This window comes from Anomalospiza imberbis, chromosome 2, assembly GCF_031753505.1.
Source record: "Anomalospiza imberbis isolate Cuckoo-Finch-1a 21T00152 chromosome 2, ASM3175350v1, whole genome shotgun sequence".
NCBI lineage: Eukaryota > Metazoa > Chordata > Aves > Passeriformes > Viduidae > Anomalospiza > Anomalospiza imberbis.
In genome coordinates, this window is record NC_089682.1 from 84,468,262 (window position 1) to 84,489,223 (window position 20,962).

Consider the following 20,962-nt stretch of genomic DNA (forward strand, 5'->3'; position numbering starts at 1 on the left):
CTGTAAGGAATATGAGCATTCCAAAGCACTCTGTAATGTTCCTAATTACCCAAAGCATTTAAAAATACACTTCAGTACTTACTGTCAGATTAATTTATTAGCAGGAAGCATGTTTTGCTGTAAGGCAGACAATTAACAGAGAATTTCTGTAATTCTCAGTCAGGAGGCCAAATTATTACTGATAGTTAATATCTGCAATTAAAATGGTTGTTTTGAAATGAATGAGTCTCAAAATGCAAATGGAAATTTCATACAATGTATAAAATATATAATGTCTACATTTCTTGAGTAAATACTTTGCAGTTTTTATGTAAGATACCCACATCCTAGAGTTGATTTGCAAAATAAGCACTGAAGATGTCCAGTATTCTGTAGCTCTCCCTGGTAAGCAGACAAGCAGAGCAGCACCTACAGAGTCCATAGGCTGAGAGAGGAACCCCGTTTGCATTGCACCTGTTGGCCAAGATAAAGTCCCTACTTCGTAATTCCAGTAAAAATTAAGGTAGGGCTATAATGACAGTCAGAGCCTACAGAAATTTTTGAGCCTCTGGAAGAATCTGTAGAATATAGAAAGACAGAAATAAAGCCAGGCTTCCAAGCCTTCAGCCTTACAAGCAATTCCAAGTTTCACAGGAAGTTTTGTAAAAAAAAAATCTTCTTTTTAAAAAAAGTTATTAAAAGTAAAGGTTGACTCTTAACTCCTCCTGAAGCAGAGATTACCAGCAGCATCCACTGCAGTGTACTTATTTCATGAGTGTGATGTTTGACTTAATTTACTTCTCTGGGTACCCAGGCCACCTATGATATTTAAGGGACTTTTCAATTTCAGCTGTTCCTATGAAGATACAGATTTTACCAAGCTTGATACCAGCAAACTGATCACCATAAAACTTGAAGGGGCCTTAAATCTGGCCCTGTTTTTATCCTTGCTTCTACTGCATGTAGATGAGCATTGCCAATGGATTATGGAAACAAGAAGGTTTCAGTGGGTGGACTACAGACTTTTTATTCTAATTTGGATGGTGTACACTATCCAGTCACAGCTCTGCTATCCAGTTCCAAGCTTCCCCAAAACCTAAAAGAAACAAAAAGAACCTACAGGTGCATCTTAAGACATGACTCCCCTTCCAAGACTTTAAGAAGGCCAGCAAAGACAAGATGCATGAAAGAACTGGGAAAGGGCTGTTTACATATCCTACCAGCAAGAACAGAAAAAGATATAAGGTATTTCCACTGGAGAGCTCAGCAGAGGAGTGAACAGAAAGTCTTGGGACATCTGCTAAAACAAACAGTTAGAGGTCAGATTCAAAGCAGGAAACAGATGGGAAGCAAAAGATTCTGGGTACAACTCTTTGTTCTGGTTATGCATTACTTCAATTACTTCAAAACTAGGAACAACACTAAACTGCAGTTTCAGCGGCTGTTTCAATGTCACCCTTGCATGTAGTCATCCAAGAGATGGGCACCTGAAAAGATTTGGGCTGTTCCACTGGTACAGATCATCCTAATTAAGAAACGACAAGACACTGGTGATTTATTAGCTTCTGTAGTCCTAGGAGCCTGTCAGTGAAGATTAGCAAAACCTCAACACGAGCAATCTTCACAGGTATGTAGGTGCCAGTGAGATGCATACAGCCAAATGCTTTTATGCCTGCCTCCAGAAGCTGAGAAAAAGCAAAGCTAATCTTTGTCTTCATTAATTCAGATGGACTGCATGTGAGGAAGCACACAGGGCAGCAAGGCAAGTACCACAAAATGAAACAACTCTGCTGCTATGGTAGGAAGTGTTTATGAGAGACAAGATTGGTCTCCAAACCATTTAGCTAGCAATGACTGCTATCCCAATGGTTTTGTGTCCATTATACTGAGAAGCAGACTGAGAAGCAAAAGCCACTTTCTAGAACAGAGATTCTTGCTGATGATTATTTACCTACCATTTCCTAGAACATTCCCTTGAAGATTGTATTTGAAGAAGTATGGCTTATGTCTGCCATTTTCTAGCCCAGAACTTATAAATCCATTCCTTCAATCCGTACCCCAAACAAATAAGACACCATTTTATTATTACTCTGATCTACCACCACTGAACTTTCAGTATAATTTTTTTAATGTGCTAAAAATGATCAGCCACCCAGTTACTTTCACAGAAAATACAAGCAGCATTTTTTCGCCAGGAGCTTCTAAATTAAAAATACCTTCAGGTAACGCTGTAAAACATTTAAGACATCATAAATAAACATATTCTAAAATTCACTTTCCAAACAATAAATAAAACTCTTCCTTATTTGAAAGTGCAAACAGGCCGTATTATAAAAAGTATGAAGCAAGACTGCAGGAAGTGCTTAATTGTTCAGTAATGACCAAGACACAGTTTCTTGCTTTGGTGCTGCTGGTCATCCAGCGATTTTGTTTTCTGGACCCCATCTAAAGAAAAAAAAATGCATGGAGCATTAATATAACAGCAAGCATAGCCTAATATTCAATATGGACAGGCACACTGGAATAACACTGGGAGTGGGGAACGGGGTGGAGATTGTCTTCTTCTCCTTACAAAGGAACATGCAATAATCATAGCTAAGAGGAATACACCAAAGAAAGAGAGGAACTTAAACCAGTGCAGTATTGAAAACTGCACATCGCATTAAAGAAAACTGTTAGAGAAATGAGCCCTGTTAAATTTGTCAAAGTACCCCAAGATTAATCTTTCTCCACCTGTATCTGAAAACCATTAAGAGAGAGGGACAAACAAGCCCGAACATTTTGCAGTGATCACTAATGCCATAAACAATACTCTGAGCCCTTCCCTCCCCCCTTCCCCCAGCCCATAAGGAAGCAGCTAACAAAAAGACTTCTCTATTATTCTATCTCAGTACATGTTAGGAATTTGCTTGGAGTATGTGGCCATTTGTGCGCCACAAAAACTAACTTCAGTCTTTTTTATGCTCCTAGCATGGTACTTGATGCATCTTTATACTGCATCTTCATGCCTGAAGCACAAAAATTATTTAGCTGCCATTTTCCATGTTGTTTTCCCCTCTGGATGAGTAACATTTTAAGGATTGGTAGCTGACAGTAGATACCTGTGGTGGGTTTCTTTTGTAGCACAAAAAGGCTTCAAAATAAGACTTATCTAAACTCTGTTTTGAAAAGATGACAGCTCCCTTGCTACAGGGGTGCATGTCAACGGGGATTTTGTGACTTGAAGGAGTCCAGTCCAATTTATCTTGAAAAATAATAGTACTCTTTATAGAACACAATCTAAAAAGTCTTTCTAGAACAAAATTTAAAACATGATTAAGTAGTCTGAAATTATTTATGCACCAAACAGCATGTTGCTGACCTTCATAGTAGCATTGCCAGATTTTGTAATGTGTGTCAATGCCAATCATTTTGTTACAAGTTAGTTCACCCACTACAGTTAGCTATTACCTATTACAGTTAGCTCATCTATTCAAAAACCTCAGAAAACTTTTCACAGCAAAATTTAACTCGCAGAAATCGAGACTAAACAATCCCAGAGGGAATCAGGTTGGTTTCAAATGTGATCTGACTTATTGATTGCAGTCATAAAATAAATTAATGAAAAAATACTTACTTTCCCTGGCTGTAGGATCATGGAATTCAAGTGCATTAGTGTGCAATGGACTTAATTGCCACTGGTAAAAGAAGAAGAAAATGTTTACTTATTCCAGAAGACAGAATAAGGAGCCAACTGAGACAGGAAAAGTACCCTACAGGCCATCACTGAGAGGCATGACTAGGGGTGAGGTGGGGAATGAAGGACTCCCTCTTGAACACATTTGCTTTGAGGACAAGTAACTGTGACAGGCATGCAGACATTAACTCCCTTGAGAAGGGGAAATGAGGCTGCTCACACCGACAGTGCTGCAGTTTGTCTGGGAGAGTGCCCTGACCACAGCTCTTTCGGGAGCTGCTGGAAAGGCCAACAAAATCACACAGTGACCTCCCAAATCAGCTACCATGCTGTGAGAGGGGAGGCTTGGAGAGAACTTCACCATGTGAAGAGATCACCTCCAACAACAGCCAGTTAGAGGGAAATCCTCCATGTAGATAGAAAAAACAGAGAGGAGTGGCTCCACCCTCTGGCACACGGCACAGCACTGCTCCCCAGAACTGTGACAGAGCAACCTCTCAATTCCACTCACCTGACTAAACAACACAGCACTCCTCTATGCTGTCTGCAGATGACTGCTCACTCTACTCTCCCATCAATGCTGCCCCCAATTTTTAGAATACAGTACATTTAGACACTTACTGTAAATTTGCTTACACCCTCAAGTTCACCGAACTTCATATAGGATATGTCTGCTTTCTTTTTTCCAGCATCAACATCTCCTGCATAGATCTGCTTGATACCAGCTCCTTTAATTAAAGGGACACATTCATCACATGGACATTTTGTTACAAATATCATGCTTCTCTCATCTGGCTTTATTTCTCGACACCTACAAGCAGTCAGAAAACAGAATTTCAGAGTTTGTATCTTGGTAGTTTTCAATTGTTACAAATTTGATACCTCAAAAAGCAAGCAAAGAAGTGTTATTTACTCTCAGAAGCAACTTATTCCTAATCAAGTGCACAACTACACAATAGAATCTAGTTTGGTATCACTATCTGTGAACAACACCCATCCCATGTCACCACACCTATTACTGTTGGAAGCTTAATCAACTGCCACACTTCCTTATTTTGGGTTATAGCATGGTCTAGCATGAAGCAGAGCCAGTGGCTTATATCTGAAGGATAACTGAAGGAACCAATATCCTTTAAAACCCAAGTTCATATAAGAAATCTCAAGAAACCCCAGGAGCTGACTGTGCCAATATACAACCAACTTCTACATCACAGGCATAAAATAAACTGTGACTGTAATCCACAGATTGTCACAGTGACATCACACATTGTCCTAGTTTGGGCTGGAATACAGTTAATTTCTTCTCAGCAGTTGGTGCAGTGCTGTCTTTTGGATTTAGTATGAGAATAATGTTGAAAACAGACTGATGTTTTAGTTGTTGCTAAGTAATGCTTACTCTGAATCAAGTGTTTTGATTCATATTCTGGCAGTGAGGAGCTGCACAAGAAGCAGGAACGGTGACCCAAACTGGACCAAAGGATATTCCATGTGAGAGAGTGTCACTCCCAGTATATCAACTGGGGGAGTTACCTAGAAGGGACATTGATCAGTTTGGGGATGGGGTAGGGCATTGATCAGTGGCTGGTGAGTAATTGTATTGTGCATTACTTGTTTTTACCTTGGGTTTTATTATTATCTGAAATTACTAATAAATTTTAATTTCTTTCAATTATTAAACTGTTCTTGTCTCAATCTACAAGTTTTACTTTTGATTCTTCTCCCCATTCCACTGGGGCAGGGGGATGAGCAAGAGGCTGCATGGTGTGTACCTTCCCCACTGGGTTTAAACCACAACATGCATTTATCATGGAATTGTTTCCAAACCATCTCATTCTTCTCTGTGGTAAAAATAAACTCATTACCTGAATGTCAGGGCATTCTGCTCCGCATGGATAATGTATCTGAACTTTCTGATTTCCCGATCTTTTTGCTTATCATCCATGTGTGGAAAATCAGCATACTCGGATCCAACGGGAAAGGCATTGTAACCACAGCCTATAAAATACATTGCTCCTGTTCCATCACAGCCTCTCTGCAACAGTAAACAAAGCATCAAATTTGGAGGTATTTTAACTGAGTTCTAAGTCAAAGTACAGTGGAATGTATACTTTTGCATGATCAGACAGCTCAGCTCTTGCCAACGGCTCCATGTCTGTATGAAGCTTTTCCACTGAGCCCTGTAGGAGCTGCACAGGTAAAGTATAACACCTCTGTTACCTGCACCAGGCTTTTGGCGCTTTCCTTTTGGAAAGTAATACTGACAGCAGGGACAAAAAGTCTGAAGGATTTAGTCCTTAACAATGTACACAATTAAATACAGCTGGAGTTCATCCCTGATGTGCCAGAGATGGAGTTTTGCTTGTCTTTTAGCAGACTCAGTGACCAGTGGGCTGATAAGAGGCAATTGGTGATTGAAATAAGAAAAAGAAACAAAACAGCAAGAAGCAGCTGATGACTGAAGTCTTAAAAACAAATTAAGAGTATGTTGCAGCTGCGTGAAGAATGAGGCTTCCTGGGCTTGGTAACATGCATAAGCAGAGATACAAAGAACAAAAACTTTCTGTTTGGATGGGAAAAAGCACTTTAACAATATTCATAGAAAAATACTGCTTTGATCCAAAAAGGAATATGCTAAAGTCCATACAGCATTTAACTGCAACAAATATCCTCAGGAGACTGTCAGGCTATAGTTGCACTGAGACCTCTCCTAAAAAGAGCTGCAAAGAGAGGCCATGCAGGGCACATGATGCCTGATCAGCAGCTGTGGCAATACCTTGTGGCCAGGATACCTGGAATAAATGACAATGACTGGGAAGCAGGCAAACTGAAAATCCAGACAGAGACACTGCTGTAGTTACTAAAATAATTTATACTTCCCCTTCATCTTAAAGCATAACAATGAACCAGTCATTAACTGAGTTACTAAAGTTGTGTGTGTGTGTATGAAAAACAGAAGCATATAAACTTTAAGGAAAATAACAAGCGCAAATCCATTGTATGAATTGTGACTGCAAGAAAAAGTAACTTTTCCAATACTTACTGATTTTTCCTCAGCCCAAATAATAGCTCCAACTCCCGTTTTATGATCCTCTAAAATACATAACATTTTAGGAGTAAATAACAAATAAAGCACATCTGAGTTACCTATACATTAACATATGACATCCTAGAGTAAGGAGTAACATTTATTGTTGCTTTGTGAACAGAAGGAAAGAAATGCAGGAAGAAAAGCTTGGAAATTATGTGAGTCTACTGTAAAAGCTGGGTGTGACTGCAAGGCAGTCATTCTAAGATTTTGCTGTATTCATTTGTTCACGAATGAAATGAAGCAACCAACACATACATAAAATGCGTGCCAAGAATATGTGTGGACAGGTTCACTAATGTGAGACAGCTAACTGATAGAAACCTTCTTGTTTACTACTTAATTTAATTACTTAATTTCTGCTATTCTTTAAGTTTACGCTTCTGTGAAGTCCTATCAAAATTAGTCCTAATTTATACCAAATTCAGAGACAAAATATTAACAATTGGATTTTGGGGGTGCAATCTATCACCACCATAGGAAAACTGGTACAGAGCTTTCCTTATGTGACTTGGATAGTTTTTATGACACTTGAAAATCTTCCCTGGTAGCTACTGATGAGAATCTTGAGCACATCAAGGAGAAAAACACTTCAGGCTTCCATTGATTAATATTGCAGAACACACTGTTTCCATGAATCATTTCCACCATCCTTAGTATCACTACCATATGCAATAACTCAAAGAGGGTCTTTCCTGCTAAAGATGTCCTTTATCAAAGCTGTCTTCATCTATATTCTGCATATTTATTAGACACTGATGAAGAGAAGATAATGACTGATTAAACCAACAAAGAAAACATCCTATGTTCTTGCTCCCTTTATATCCACCTATATAAGAGTGTAAAGCACCTAAATATGTGTGTGAGCTGCTATTTATTTTAATTTCATTACAGTGCAATAAAAGTTGGCTCAAACCCCAGACCTGAGTCCAGGCTGAATACTACAGCTAAACCTGAATTTTGCTGCCCCAAGAGTGAGTACTCAAGCTTCTTCATTCCATCTTGTTCTGTATAATGGAAGCTGTACAAATAACTCATAACTGGTTCTGAATGAAACTTCTGAATTACATCTAAAAAATGTCATTTCTGCAATATTTGGAGACAAAATATGCTGAGGGTACCTGACTTGGTTGGGTTTGGGATGGGTGCATTGGGGGATTAGTTTTGGTTTAAACTTTATATATGTACCATTTGTTTGTTTACAATGGTTTTAAAAAAGCAACTATCATATCTAGAGTACAAAACCATCTCTATGGATTACCATCAAGTTTTAAGTTTTCTGTTCTCTGGAAGAACTTATCACTTTCCTGCATTGGTACTCAGAGACAATAAAGCAGCTAATAGAAGTCATCTCTATCAAGAGAGAGTCAGTAACTATCTTTCTACCTCAGAAGCCTGGACACAGAACTCCAGCATCTGTGCAAAGAAAACCCCTATCAAATATATTAGCACTTCCACTAATAGCATTAGGACTAGGAGACTTAATAAAATGGCACTTAATGTCCTACTGAAGGATTTTATTTCACTGCTTTTTTCTGGAGTGTATATAATCTTGAAATACTGACATTTATTTGATAACAGAAGCATCTTGTGAGACCTCAGTAAAAAGAGCCTCAGAGCAGCTTGAAGAATTTAAATGTCATTCTGTTCTATTTTCAGTTGGGTGTTGGACACATTGGCAGGGCAGGGCTTGCCAGCACTGTATGTGAAACACCTGCACTGATTTCCTCATGGAAAGCTATCACACACAATACTGTGTGCCCCTGTGGAGTCTTTACTATTACTGTTGCACTCATTTCACATGTGTAGGAATGGCATTGAGCACCTGGCTTAAGGAAGTACTTGGAAGAGTAAGACTGAAATTAGGAACTTGCTCTACTGATGAGACCCAATTGTTCCTGTGCTCCAGTAACAACTCACCTGTCCGATAGGCAAGTAGCCTGGCTTGTATCATACAGTGCCTTGCCACGTCCTGGGGCAAACACTGATCATCTGCTTCATTTGTTAGTTGGGATCCACTCCTGTGAAATCCAAAGCATCCAAAGACAGGGACACTGGCAGCCACTGACGCCAAGACCAAGACAAGATCTTTCATATTCTGCCTAAGGTTGCTGAAGTATGGGTTTTCGCAGAGGTTCTCCAGTCCTATGGTCATCAATATTTGCTTGTGCATTTCCTCATTTGAAATTAGAAATAAACTTTCATACTCTTTTATTCTCTCTTGCCTACATGCAGTATAAAAGTCAGTGTTATAGTCAGGCTGTGATTTTGCTATTTTCTGAATAAAATCAAACTTGGTGGAAGTTTCTTCAATAAACTGCACCATGTAGCACACCAAAGGCTGAAGCAACACACACACACGAGCACGACTGTTTGACTTCAGTCGTTCCACTGCTTTGGCATCCAGCTTTGCATCCTCAGTGCTTGTTGGATTGGATACCTCGTTCTGCAAGCTGATCTCAGGATCTGCAGGCCAGTAAGAAATCCTGTTCACCCCAGCTGGAAGAGAAGATAATGCAGCAGAAGGAACCATGCAAATGCAGTGGAACATAAAGCTCATATTCAACACACTATTGTCTAACCCTGGTTTTATTTATTTAAGGCCCCAAGTCCTGCCTATGGGGTGTCTAGACAACAAAAATGCTGGTAGATACAAGTATCAAGGGTTATCCAACCTGATAATCAGACTCAGATAAAAATTTGAGTTACCCAAGTTATCAGATCTTTGTGACTGCCTAATTTTACATCTGACATCCAAAAGATAAATTAGCAACACATGAAGAGAAGTTAGCACTGACAGACATTGCTGCTGAGATTAAAAATCAATATTTGCAGAAGGGCTGTACCAGCAGATCCCATTTCTGGAAGTGAATCATCTGATTCGTCTTCAAATCTCATGGGGAAAAGAAACCCTGTGATTTTTGCATAAAAACCTATTCTTCCCTGGTGTCAGTGACAAGCAATGGGAAAGCAAGGAAAAATACATCCATCTTGGCCTAGTCATCAGGCTCAGGGATGCTCTGGCAGAGCGCAAAAGGACAGTCAGAACCTCAGCAGAGCACCCCGCTGAGAGGCAAGGACCACTAGTAATAATGGTTGCACATTACAGAAAAATAGGGTCTTGGCAGCAAACCCCAGTTTCTCAACCACCAGCTCCAGGAAATGTATATTCATTTTTTCCTTGTGGAAAACATCAATGCAGGCTATACAAATCAGGGATTTGCATTCACAACTGGGACAGTCCAAAGAGAAAACAGGCTTTCTGTTTTCAATCACAAGCGTAACATTTACTCATACGCTACTACAGACATTGCTTACCATTTACAATCATTTTTAAACAAGTTGAACATGGTTTTCTGGAAAAATAAAGATCACAGTTTTTAAGTCTTGATCCATGTTTAATGAGTGCAATCTGGCCAGCATGCAAGTCTGTACTGGAGCAATGAAGACCGATAATCTTCATATTTTTCACCACAACCAGACCACTCTTCTTCACCTACAGAGAAAAGCACTATTAATTATTTTACTTTTTTTCAGCATTGATTCCACAAAGATGTTACAGCTTTTCCTTGGATAACAGTAACCAACCAGCAGCAGAGCACAGAGCTCTTCAGTACAAATGAATCATTAAACAAAATGCCCTTTCCTAAGCATTTTTTCTAGTTGTTTTGTTTTCACATGTGCCTGTTAATATCAGGGTGCTGTGTCTCTGTCAAACTCCAAAGAGGGACTTGTTGCACATTCCTGACTTTTTCTGGTTTTGCAAATTCTCTGCCTGTCTCCTGCTGTAGACGTTGTAGGCCCCAGTCCCTGCTTTGTGAGGGGGAGTGCAGTGTCCTGCCATGTTGGTGATGCATGGCACCACTGAGACTTTTTATATGAGCAGCTTTTTCCTCACTGGTCACTGAAAGCAGCCAAGTGATGCCTCTTTCTTCCTTCCTCCAAGCAGGGCCAGGTTTGTGCAGCCAAACACTCTCCTGCTGACACCCTCTGGCAAACAACAGCCACTGAGGCACAGCAGAGGTGTTTGGGGGTGTGGCGAGTGAACATCCGTCCTTTGGCTGCACCAGGGTTGCTCTCAAATGGCACCAAGCGCTCTCAGGATCCTTTGTACCTCAGCGCCCTCTTTGACTTTGCTCCACTGGCTTCAACATGAGTATGAGGTCCTGGTCACTCCACACCACCCTGCCCTGTTGGGTCTGTGACCCAAACTCATTCATGGTCCAGCTTCTCTGAACACAGGTGTGGGATTTTGCTCCCTGTCATTTGTGTGATAAGGCTTGGTTTTAAAGGTTGTGTTGTGTAAATATCCCAAAGACTGCCCTGTCTGCTCTTCCAGTCTGCAAGCTCACAGAGGCAGTTTCTTCTAGGGTTGTCTTTTTTGTTGTAATGCAGTGATGTGTGCTGTCAAATGGTCTAACATGGATATTTCTCCCTTTATGTAACAGAAATTACCTGTCAATTTTTCCTTACTGGCATGTGTTTCCTTTGACACCCTTGTCCCATGTTTGACAAGGAGGCAAGAAATCCATTTTGTTTCTTTATTTAGAAATAAACGCATTATTCCTAGAGCCCAGACGAAAATGTAATACACTGGACATTTCCACATAGAGGCACATTACTCCTCACAACACTGCGCTTCACAAAGCAAGAGGTGTCTGAGAAGAAGGAAACCCAATGAAAGTGAGGGCTCTGGCTATTGCAAGCTCCTGATGAGCTGTAGTTTCTCACCAACAGCTGTAAAACGGACTGAAGACCAATCAGTTAGTGAAGGGAAAATATGTAAGGAGGGGAGTTTTTATGGGGAAGAAATGGATCTGGGTGGATCCCATATGTGTGGCAGGGGGGTTCTGCTCCATGAGACCAACTCCTACGGTTCTTCCGTGTTTTCCTTTGCCTTTCTCAGGCTTGCCTCAGCCAGGGCTATTTTCAGCCATGGCCATCCTTCCCTGCTTCTTTCCAGTCCCCAGGCTCTGCAGGAGAGATCTCCCTTCACAACAGACAGCATGGGAAGGAGCAAACATTTGTTTTTTCTGAGTCTGTCCCTTCTGCATCTTTGTGGTAACTTCCCAGAGGCCAGAAAATTGGCCTGCTACTCTGTGGGAGCAGCTTCCTTTGTCTCAGCTGCCTTATCTCACAGGCTTGCTCTGGAGGAGCAGAACGCTGTGGGCAGGTGGATGAGATGGTTCTCTGGCACAGCTATGGCTTGTCCAGGTCAGACCAGTGGGCTCTGCTGAGGTCTGCTGAAGTCTGTAAAGAGGTAATGACTACAAGCCTTAAACGAAGTCCAGGGCTGGGAATGCTGCCTGACTTGGCAGAATTGAAACCCTTGAATAAGAGAATGTTCCCTATGCTGTGCTCAGCTGCTGTAGGAGACGGGGAAACTCAGCCACTCTCCACATTCCTCTTCTTCTGTGCTTGTGGACAGCTTGTGCTTCCACAGTTGTTCAAAACACTACTTGTCTTTGGGGTGTATTTGCGCAGCACAGACAAAAAGCAGACCTATGCTCAAATTAGGGAACTGATTTCCTCGTTAAGATGGGGAAAATTTGTTGCACAGGAGCCACACATTTGCTGGGCATATGCTTCCCTTTATAATCATTAAACAATCTGCACTTTCCTAAGCATTTTTTCTTGTTGTTTTGTTTTCACATGTGCCTGTTAATATCAGGGTGCTGTGTCTCTGTCAAACTCCAAACATGGACTTGTCGCAAATTCCTGATTTTTTTCTGGTCATTGCTTTTCCCGTAACAAAATCCAGAAGCAGCATAGGAAATTCTGTCAATTATAGCTGAAACCTTCTCTGAATGAGCCAGCATCTGGAAATGCTCATGAATTTAATTTCTGTCTTAAGCCTGACAATCCTGGGAGCCAACAGCTTCTCTAGCTTTATTTCTGTCTCTTCTATGTAATGAATCCTGGTTCTAAATAACCTTCCATGGAAGAAGTCTGCATACCACAGCCAAGAGCTATTACATCTGGATTCCCATGTATTATCAAAAAACTGGATACAAACTAGTTTGACAAAGCTGGTGAAACAGATCTCTTTATGCAATCCAGCTGCTACTGAACAGTTGCCTTAGGTCTGTAAATTATTCAACTGCTGTGTGGTCACAGAAATGAGACTTCACTAAAGCCCTACATACAAGCCAAGTGCCATTTCTAACTGAATTACTAAATTTCAAACTGCTTTTGAAGACTGCAGGTGCTGCTCAGCTCTCCCTGCTTCGGATCTAGCCTGGGACATACCCAGCTCTGAAAATGAGGTCTAATTGTTACTCAGATTATTTTCCTATCTTTTCTTGCCCTGGCTGATACCTGTGCTATGGATCTTAGCACATGGGTATGCTCTGCATAATGAAGTTATCATTTAAAGAGCCCAGTAACAACTCTGATCACAAAAGGAAACATCCTGTTCCAGGTCAGTCTGAAAATGCCTCTTGACTTTGAAGAGTAACTGGCCACTGTTTAGAAGACTCACTCTCAAGGGCAGTTTCTTTTCCTTGTCACTAAAGTAGTTACCTACAAGTCCTTGATCAGCAAACATTTCAAGTATTTGTGTAACCTCCACTGTATAAAAGAACTGTTCATCTACAGTCATGAACACTGTAACTCTGAAAGGGTCTCTCTACACCAACAACCACAGTGACTTTACACACAGGGTACATACCACACCTCCTTTGTCGTGCTCTTTAAAACACCTGCCATTTTTTTAGTGCTTGCTTCACCTCTTGGGGTATGTATCTTGCCTTTCAAAGTTTTTCAGAAAGAGCATGCTATTTAGCCATTTTGCTATTTTTCTCCTACTACTGGATTTTTTTTCTACTTCTAAGAAATATTTGAAAAAAGATTATTAAATTTGCTTGGTGTTTTTTTTTTCATCTGGATTATATGTCATCTAAAGAGCAGTTGGGTTAAATTCACTGAAGGAGCTCTTCAGAAAGACCAATTAACAATAAGCACAGACATTTTACCTGGGATTTTTTCTGCTGCTCAGCCGAGGGAAAGAGCTCCATCCAGAGACTTAATAAAGTAAAAAGATTGACCTTAGAAAGTCTTGGCATTTGACCTGTTTTGAAGAAAAAAAGAGAAATATTTATTAGAGAATACTTATAAAGAAACTCCATATTGCTGAACATTATGAACATTATTTTTCAAGTCTTCTATACCACAGCTGCTACAGAAGCTGGTTCTGTTCTTTGAGCAGTTACAGCCACACTGTCCTTTTCAGGGCAGTCATTGCCAACTCAGAACGCTCACAACTAGATGCAGATTTGTGCAACAAGAGGAAGTGGTGAAACTTTCACTGAAATTCAGTGAGTTAGTTTGACTCAGAGGTGTAGAGCAGAAATCACAGATCAGATCATCAGACCCCACACAATTTAATGTGCTCAAATGATTCATAGACGCTTAGAGAAATCTGAGACAGCTTCTAATGCAGCTTCAGGCTCACCAGAGAAGGGGGCAAAAATATCCAGGCACACACATCATGATCATACACACTGATGCCTGCAGCAAGAGTGGTCGAGCCATTGTGAAACTTTCCACTTACATCGGTTCTGGAGATCCTGCTTCTGGATTCTTACAGTCTGCTTAGATTTTGGCTAGTTTTTTTACAAAAATTTAAACCTTTTGCTCAGGCTGTCACTTATGACAAAATACCCAAATGCAAAAATCCCTTATCAGAGCACCACCTTGTGTTGTGCTTCTACTCAAAATCTGGAAGTTGTCCTGTGAGGACCAGCACAACTCCGCATTACTGAGTGCCCCACAAGGGAAAAAGGAAGCACTGTGCTGCTCGGTAAAGCTTGCACTATTCCAGATGTAAAGCTATCTTGCCTCACACTTGGCAAGAAGTTTATTAAGTCTTTGAAATATCTCCAGTCCCCATTTCAGGGGTGCTTACAGAGAGTTGTTATGAACACATATTCCTCTGCAGGTCTCACACGTGCTGTCTGACAATACTATTATTTCTATATTTTCCCACAAATGTTACAGTTTTTGCAAAGGAGGAAATGGCAGTGGCAAGAATGGAACAGAATAGAGAAAAACATTTTTTAAGTAGTTCTAGCAGCTTGGAAGAGATACAATCAGATACTAAGCTTACCTAGCTGGGGGAGAGGGTTAATTTAATGGCATGTCTGTGAACCAAAGAATTAGGACAACAGACAAACATATGCAATCCATGACTGAAACACCATTTTCAGACAGTATTTTAGCAGCTTTTTTCACACATAAGTGTGGTTTGGGAAAGTAAATACAGGCCTGTTAGCAGCACTATCTGATGCCATATTGTTCACTGCTCCTTAGGCTGCCCAGCTCTGCTACCCCACTTGGCACAAGCACTGCAAAGGGCACCTGTTAAGCACAGTCAGATACGTGTGCTAGAAATGTACATGGCAAGCAGCACAAGATCTGTTGTCACTTGTACTAAAAGCAAACTTTAAAAGCAAGTCTACAAGCCACATCTAAAGAAGCAGAATCTGTTTTGTTAAATGGGCATTTGAGTTCATTCTCATTACAGGCCCTTTTTACTCCTGTCATAGCACACACATGTACAGTTCCCAAGTGGCAAGTTAAAACAAACAGTGCAATTAATACCAATGCACATACACACCTTTGTGTTTTCTAAAATGGACTACAATATGGCACACAGAGTAGACTTAAAACTGCATGCACCACAAAAAAGTTTTAATTACTCTTTGTTTTCTTGCACCTAACCTGAATGTGACCTGTCAAACGCATGGGAAACAAACTGAAGAACATCCTGACATGTATTTATAATGAGAAGCACAAAAATATTCTGAAGAAGGAAAGATCTTTAGTTACAGTTATCATATCTGTGTGTTTGCATCTTCACTCACTTAGGTAGTTAAACACTCCCTTAAGTTCAACAGGGTGAAGAGAAGGCTGGTTAAAATGGACTGGAAAAAAGGCAGAAGATGTCTTACAGAATTAAAAGCAACTACAGAAGACCAGGGAAGTAAAGGAATCAGGCTCTCTGCTACTGAGAGCGAAGCCACATAAAAGGAGTGCTCTTTGCAGGTGCATCAGGCCTTCTTCATACAAAGATACGATTTTATTCCTCCTGGTTATGGATCTTGCTTCAGTGAGGCGAGGCATGCTCTAGGGAAAGTGTGTGTGGAGGCTGGTGCCAAAAACCCTGCTGCACCTGGAAGCAAACAGGACCCGGGCACAGCCTATCCGGACATGGCTCAGATCCAGGATTATGTCCTGTCTACAACACAGGAGTTCCTAGTCCAAAGTCTGAAAGGCTTCTAGCAAGTGCTTGACACCAGGGAGGAAGCTACCAGTCATATCACTCTGCTGCCTGGGAAAAGGAAACGAAAACTCATTTTCAGACTTCATCAATTTTGCTTGCTTGGAAGCAGAATTTCCACAAAACCAGGATGAAACAAAACTCATATACCCACCCAGGAGAGCTGGCTGCCCTGTCATAGTGCTCAGTCTGAGAACCATGTATACATCATATCTTTATGCACACAGCACTCCCTTGGGATGCTGAAGTGGGATCTGTGGAATCTACCAGCATCTGCTTCTCCTGGACACTCCCAGCCTTGTGAGAAAGTTGCTCTCTACCAAACCCATACCATGGGCCTGCTGTGGGGTTAGTTAGAAAATCCCTCAGAAGGTGAGCATTTTCCTGCACATTGCATTGTATGAACATTAAATATACCTGGTATAGGGCAAGAAATCGCTGTAACAGGGCACAAGGGGGGAGCAAAATACAAGCTTATGTTACCAAAAGGCCCTCGGAGAAGGGTGTTGTCAAGCAGGAGTAGGGGAGAATGGAGGAGATATATAAATTGAGATATATATATATTTTTATTTGATGTAGAGATATATGCTTAAAGATACTACACAAAGAAATATAGATATACTTTATGTATATATACACACACTGTATATATAGCATATATGTGCACAAACTATATATAGTATCAAGCGTGCATATATATATAAAGTATCTATATACTTACGTGCTAGAGATATGCGACATATATTTTTGTATATATATTTATATATGAAAGTATAGGTACATATAAATATATAGATACTTTATATATACACACACTTACATTTACGCATATATATATATATGTAGATACATGTATGTTTATGTATATATACACTTTATTGCACTGTCTGTGAGGGTCAGGAGCACTCTGTGAAGCATCACCGGCCGAGGGGGAAGGCGCGGGCTCTCTGAACGGCCCTGGGATGAGGCGGAAAGTGTCCCCTGAAGAGAGGACAGACCAGGCGGCCCCTGGAAGGACCCACTGGGTGAGGCGACACCCGCGAGGGGCCGGTCAGCGCACACCCACCCACCCGACCCGGCCCGGCCCGGCCCGGCCCGGCCCGCCGTCAGCGCCACGGGGCCGCAGTTCCCTCACGGCGGGCTGGGCCCCGGCCCCGGCCCCGGCCCCGGCCCTCCCTCCCACCCCCGCAGCCTGGCTCACCGGCCATGCTGTCGGTCTGCGTGCTCGCCGCTTTCAGCCGCGGCCCCGCCGCCGCCTCCTCCGCGCCGTGCATGGGTGCGGGTGCGGGTGCGGGTGCGGGAGCCCCCCGCCGCCGGCCCCGCGCCGCCCCCGGGCGGCACCACCCCCATGGCCGCCCCCGGGGCGGGGCCGGTCGCACGGCAACGGCCGCTGACGGGCGGGAGCCTCGGCCAATGGGAAGCGGGAAGGGCGCGGAGGGCGGGGCGGGGCGGGGCGGGGCGGTGGCTCCCGGCGGGATCCGCGCTCCGCAGCGGGAAGTTAACGGGGACACGGGGACACGGGGTCATGGGGTGAGCTGCCTTCGAAGCGACCCGCAAGGATCAACCAGTCTACTTCTGGCTCGGCACAGGACCACCCCCAAGAGTCACACCACGCGCCTGACAGCACTGTGCAAACGCTTCTCGAGCTCTCTCAGGCTCCAGTGCCCAACCACCGTCTGGGTGAAGAACCTTTTCCTGATACCCAACCTAAACCTCCCCTGACACAGCTTCAGGCCATTCCCTCGGGTCCTGTCACCGGTCACCCCAGAGAAGAGATCAGTGCCTGCCCCTCTCCTCTCACCAGGAAGCTGTAACTGCGATGAGGGCTCCCCTCAGTCTCCTCCAGGCTGAACAGACCAGGGGACTTCAGCCACTCCTCATACGGCTTCCCCTCAAGGCTTGTCACCACATTCGTAGCTCTCTGTTGGACACTCTAATAGAACCACAGAAGAAGACTCAGAATATTCTGAGTTGGAAGGGATGCATCAAGATCATCAAGTCCAACTCTTGCTTGAATAGGATCCCAGGAAGTTATTTTCTGCAACAGGCAGCTCAGCTGCAAATGGTGCAGGTGGAGCAAAGAGCAGAGCCCCTGCTACTGTGCTTTACTTTCTGGTGTTATGAGGGACTTGGGGGTTGTGCTCTGACAGATCATTCAGCTTTCACCACAGGTGTCTAGAGGGACCAACCTTCATAAATAAGCTCTGCTGGGCATCATGGTCTGTATAAACCATCTGCTTGTGACCTCTGGGCTTTTCGATCGGAGCCTCTGGATTGCAGTGCTTAATGTCCCTGCCATTTTTTTCTAAATATCAGAGTATGTAAAAGCTTCTCTCTGGATACATTTTTGGAAGTATATCCATAAACTTCTGTCATGTATAAAACCCCAAGTAATTATTGTGAGTCAGTGACAAAAAAAATCCCATCTTGAAGAGTTTCAGAAGTCCTCGACCATCTAGACTAAAAAGACACAGGGATTCTTTTACTAATTTTTAGTCCTTCTAGGACTAAAAATTAGTAAAAGAATTCCTGAGGATTTAGGTCAGGAATTCCTGACTTAAAGCAATACAGAATTTTTTGAGTCTCAAATCAAGTCAATTGAAGCCTAAAAACAGGGTAAGAGCATGAATTATGTTATAAATAGTTTCTTTCTAAAGATCCTTTTGTTTCATCTATGGCCTAAAATTAATTTATTTACTGTGCCTGCATTGCATGACTATCGCAGATTATATTTTCTTGTTTGGAAAAGCTCTCTTCTAGACACCCACTTTAGGAAAGACTACAAAAATGATTTGTGCATTTTCACTTACCAATCTCTTAAATGTGACTGGACCGTTGCTGAATTCTGTGTTAAAATAGACTGCATCAAGCAAAAGGGGAACACCTTTCAGTACGTTTTTCTCCCGGTATCCCAAAACCAAACCAATACTTACAAGAAATGTCTCTGCTGTGTTACATTTTGAAGTGTTTTTTTCCTCCCCAGTGTTAGAGAAACGTCTTTTTTCATAAGTAGCTTGCTGATTCAGACACAGTGTTTGACTTAGGTGCTCTAGGGTTTCTGTTCAGAGCTGGGCATGGAGGTGGGCTGTTCGAGGGTCAGTGAGCCTGAAGTATGTGGAAATCAAATTTACAGCAACATTCATCTGTAATTTGCAGTCACCTCTTTGTGGTGGAGTTGTCTTCATAAGAGGGAAGGCAGCATGATAGATAGATGAGAGATAGATAGATAGATAGATAGATAGATAGACAGATAGATAGATGGATACGTTCCATCTTACAATGGATTTTAATCTAATTATGATCTTGAATTTGAAAGCTCCCACTGATTGGATTTGCTCCCACTAAAGGATTTGCTGCTTCTGTTTGCCTTCCACCAAAAGCTGCAGGTAAAAGCTAGAGGGCAGCAGACAACAGCATCTCTGTAGAGCATGAAGTACTCATTCACTCCAGAGCCAAGAGAAATCATGTCATTCGCCAAAATTTGTTGAAAGGAAAATGGCACCAACCCTACTGCAGAAAGCATCCCTGCCCAGGGACTAAGCAGGCTTCTTTTGGCAAGATTACAGTGGAGAATAGGATGGTAGTAATGAGAAAAGTGTGTCTTAGTCTTGCTGCTCTTCTATATACAATTCAGGGCAATTCAGCCTTTCCAGTTAACCAGCATGTTGCCTTCTGAGCTTCAATTTCTATAATTTACAGATTGGCAAGAGTTTCTGGATGGGCCTTTTCTCCTTGAAATGGATCTGCTGAAAAAACCTACTGCTTCTCTCAACAGCTGCAGTTTGCTCCTGCATCTGTGTCTTACAAACCCAATTTATTCAAGTGATTGATTGCTTAACACCCCTTTCCCGTCACCCCTTTTTTCTTTACTTAGCAGACCCGTTTGCTTGGATGTCCCATTTGAGGTGTCCCAGAAGGCTCTCATTGCTGATATGTTGTGTTTTGATCTGACAGATGGGAGAAAGCAAAAGCTTTCTCTGCCACAATATCCTTTGGAAGTTGCCATACCCCTTGTGTTCTCATACCTCTGGTTTGCTCCCATTTGTGCAGGTACCTTCTGATACACAGCTACGAAGCTGTGTGATCATCTTGGCTGATGACTTTCAGGATTTTATGCTTTGCAATAATTGAATAGCCATTTGGTATAGCAACAGTGCTCATTGTTTAAATTTACTGAGATGTCTTGCTCGGCTTTTATAGTGCTTCTTGTACCACTGTTAGTACATTTTTGCACCCTCATCTTCATGGTATCAGTGGTCTGAAAATCTCATTCCCCATCACCATCTCTTTTGGGGTTGATTTGCTGAGAAAACTTTTTCCTGCATTGCAGTTACCTACTTTGCAGTATTCTTCTGTGTCTGTGCACTGCAGGTTTTAGATCCTGGGTCCAGGTTTCCCGTACTACCATCAACTCTCTTAAGGCAGATGACTTCACACCTACCTCAAAATTCTAGCTGGAATATAATGATAAACAGTGAAGCTATTACTCTGTTTAAAGACTAGGAAGAAGAACTTACAGTGCTTATTCTTGGGTGTTTGGATCTTTATTAATGTCTAGGAGTTCTACTTTGACCTTTATTAATCTCTAGGAGATCTTCTTTGACCTCTATTAATCTCTAGTTCTACTTTGAACTTTGTTTTGCCTTCTGGATTTAAAAACAAACCCTCTTCCCTTAGAAATTTTTATCTGTGAACTGTTAAGCATCTGTAACAGCTAGGCCCATCAGTTCATGTAGGAAATATCTAGTATTTGTTAGTGCCATGCAAATACAACAAAGTGCTCTTTTTATCTCTTAACACCCTTTGTATAAATGACCTTGGAAGAGATGTGCTGGCTTTATAAAGCAGCGTGCTGAAGTACACGCAGTGGAAAGGGAAATAGTTGGAGTGTGTGGTGGCAGGAGCGTGATTTGTGATGGCTGCGCTGCTGAGCAGGGAAACC

General features: G+C 42.0%; 1 protein-coding gene across 6 annotated transcripts in view; it reads right to left on the bottom strand.

The window, feature by feature from the left end:
* CDADC1 (cytidine and dCMP deaminase domain containing 1) overlaps positions 1–17,363 on the bottom strand; it is a 43,726-nt gene extending 26,363 nt beyond the window's left edge. For 4 of the 6 annotated variants that reach the window (XR_010996502.1, XR_010996501.1, XR_010996504.1 and 1 more), the window contains exons 1-9: positions 17,222–17,363; positions 13,715–13,809; positions 10,059–10,236; positions 8,661–9,239; positions 6,696–6,745; positions 5,518–5,687; positions 4,277–4,466; positions 3,596–3,656; positions 83–2,424 (exon numbers count right to left, since the gene is read on the bottom strand). Coding sequence is in view for 1 of the 6 variants with exons in the window: in XM_068182144.1 (XP_068038245.1) it covers positions 2,351–2,424; positions 3,596–3,656; positions 4,277–4,466; positions 5,518–5,687; positions 6,696–6,745; positions 8,661–9,239; positions 10,059–10,236; positions 13,715–13,809; positions 17,222–17,294 (1,470 nt within the window). In the remaining 5 variants the exon portion in view is untranslated. Of the gene's footprint in view, positions 1–78; positions 2,425–3,595; positions 3,657–4,276; positions 4,467–5,517; positions 5,688–6,695; positions 6,746–8,660; positions 9,240–10,058; positions 10,237–13,714; positions 13,810–17,221 lie in introns of those variants that run through there. The other 2 variants (XR_010996505.1, XM_068182144.1) reach the window with 2 other exon arrangements.
* Between the last annotated feature and the right edge of the window lie 3,599 nt (positions 17,364–20,962).